General features: G+C 47.5%; 1 protein-coding gene across 1 annotated transcript in view; it reads left to right on the top strand.

Moving 5' to 3' along the window:
- Positions 1 to 1,489: 1,489 nt before the first annotated feature.
- thbs3a (thrombospondin 3a) overlaps positions 1,490 to 2,500 on the top strand; it is a 22,420-nt gene continuing 21,409 nt past the window's right edge. Inside the window, exons 1-2 of the mRNA XM_073466798.1 lie at positions 1,490 to 1,739; positions 2,343 to 2,445. Of these exons, the coding sequence (XP_073322899.1) occupies positions 1,608 to 1,739; positions 2,343 to 2,445 (235 nt within the window). The 5' untranslated portion in view covers positions 1,490 to 1,607. The remainder of the gene's footprint in view (positions 1,740 to 2,342; positions 2,446 to 2,500) is intronic.

Raw genomic sequence — 2,500 nt, forward strand, 5'->3', positions numbered from 1 at the left:
ATCACTATCACACTGTGTGTGTGTGTGTGTGTGTGTGTGTGTGTGTGTGTGTTGCCACAGTGTGACCTCTGACCTCTGGTGGAACAATGAGTCCATTATTAAAGCTGCAGCTGGTGTTGGTTCTGTTTCATCTACAGGACGGATCTCTGCTGATGTATCAGCTCGTCTGTAGCAGCGTGTTCTATAAATATAAACAATATAAACAATGTAAACAATATAAACAATGTAAACAATATAAACACTGATTATTAACATTATAGAGCAGAAACTTCTGTTTGGACTGATTCATAATTATTACATCATCAGTGAAGTTCACTGTTTCATTTTAGATGATCACACCTGTCCTCTACTCACACCTGTCCTCTACACACACCTGTCCTCTACTCACACCTGTCCTCTACACACACCTGTCCTCTACACACACCTGTCCTCTACTCACACCTGTCCTCTACACACACCTGTCCTCTACTCACACCTGTCCTCTACACACACCTGTCCTCTACTCACACCTGTCCTCTACACACACACACCTGTCCTCTACTCACACCTGTCCTCTACACACACACACCTGTCCTCTACTCACACCTGTCCTCTACTCACACCTGTCCTCTACACACACACACCTGTCCTCTACTCACACCTGTCCTCTACTCACACCTGTCCTCTACTCACACCTGTCCTCTACTCACACCTTTCCTCTACACACACACACCTGTCCTCTACTCACACCTGTCCTCTACTCACACCTGTCCTCTACACACACACACCTGTCCTCTACTCACACCTGTCCTCTACACACACACACCTGTCCTCTACTCACACCTGTCCTCTACTCACACCTGTCCTCTACACACACACACCTGTCCTCTACTCACACCTGTCCTCTACTCACACCTGTCCTCTACTCACACCTTTCCTCTACACACACACACCTGTCCTCTACTCACACCTGTCCTCTACTCACACCTGTCCTCTACACACACACACCTGTCCTCTACTCACACACACCTGTCGTCTACTCACACCTGTCCTCTACACACACACCTGTCCTCTACACACACCTGTCCTCTACACACACACCTGTCCTCTACACACACCTGTCCTCTACACACACACCTGTCCTCTACTCACACCTGTCCTCTACACACACCTGTTCTCTACACACACACCTGTCCTCTACTCACACCTGTCCTCTACTCACACCTGTCCTCTACACACACCTGTCCTCTACACACACACACCTGTCCTCTACTCACACCTGTCCTCTACACACACCTGTCCTCTACACACACACCTGTCCTCTACACACACCTGTCCTCGTCTTTAATCTTGTTTTTGTTGTTCTGATCAGTTTCTTGATGAAATCAGAATAATCTTTTGGTCTGTAAGCTTTCAGAGAATGTCCATCCCTGTTCCACACATCAGACTTACTCCTCCTCCTCCTGCTCCTCCTCTCTTCCTCCTCTCCTCCTCCTCCTCCTTCAGTCCTGGTCCGTTACGTCCGAGCTGACGGTAAGATCCACACAGTGAACCTGCAGAATGCTAACCTCGCTGACGGCCGGACTCACTCCATCATCCTGAGACTCGGAGGTCTTCACCGTGACAACATGCACATGGAGCTTTACGTCAACTGTCGATTGGCCGACTCCAGCCAGGGTCTGCCACCATTGGTCCCTCTGCCTAGAGAGGCGGATATGGTGGAGATCCGACACGGACAGAAGGCCTACGCCCGCCTGCAGGTGAGACAGACGAGAGTTTCCTTTTTTAAATGTATCAATTCTTTAAGGAAGCGACTAACATGAAAGTACGACCGTCTCTCAACACAGACGACTCAGTAACTCAATAACTCCATCAGAACTGATCTACATCGTTCAATTCTTTGTTCTAATTCAAATCAGTCGTTACTCCGTCCTCGTCAACAGGCGCTACAAACCAGCGTCTACTGATTCATCACCTCTGCTCATCCACAGGTCCACCTGATACATTTGTGTTTTTGCAGTCTTTCTGTGTTTTAAACCAAAAATGAACATTAACTTGGAGAAAAACTCCCCGACTACAACAACATGAACAACACACAACTCACAGTGGATCAGGTTCTTCTTCATTTATCCCTCAGAGAGGAGACAGATCTGGATCAGTGTCATGAAAACATTCAAATGTCCAGAAGTCAGAGATGTAATCTGCACCCAGCTGTCTGTGTTTGAACTCACTGTTCATATAATCTGTCAACACTTTATTAATCTGTCAACATTTTATTAATCTGTCAACACTTTATTAATCTGTCAACACTGTATTAATCTGTCAACACTTTATTAATCTCTGAACACTGTGTTGGTCCTCAGGGTGCAGTGGAGTCCCTCAGACTGGCTCTAGGGGGCAGCGTTGCTAAAGCTGGAGCTCTGACAGACTGTCCGTTTCAGGGAGACTCGTCAGCCTACAACTCAGGTGAGCTCAGCCCCTCTGAGCAGGTCAGAGGTCACAGGTGTCACATGATGCTCTG

Source organism: Pagrus major, chromosome 5 (assembly GCF_040436345.1).
Source record: "Pagrus major chromosome 5, Pma_NU_1.0".
Classification (NCBI taxonomy): Eukaryota; Metazoa; Chordata; class Actinopteri; order Spariformes; family Sparidae; genus Pagrus; species Pagrus major.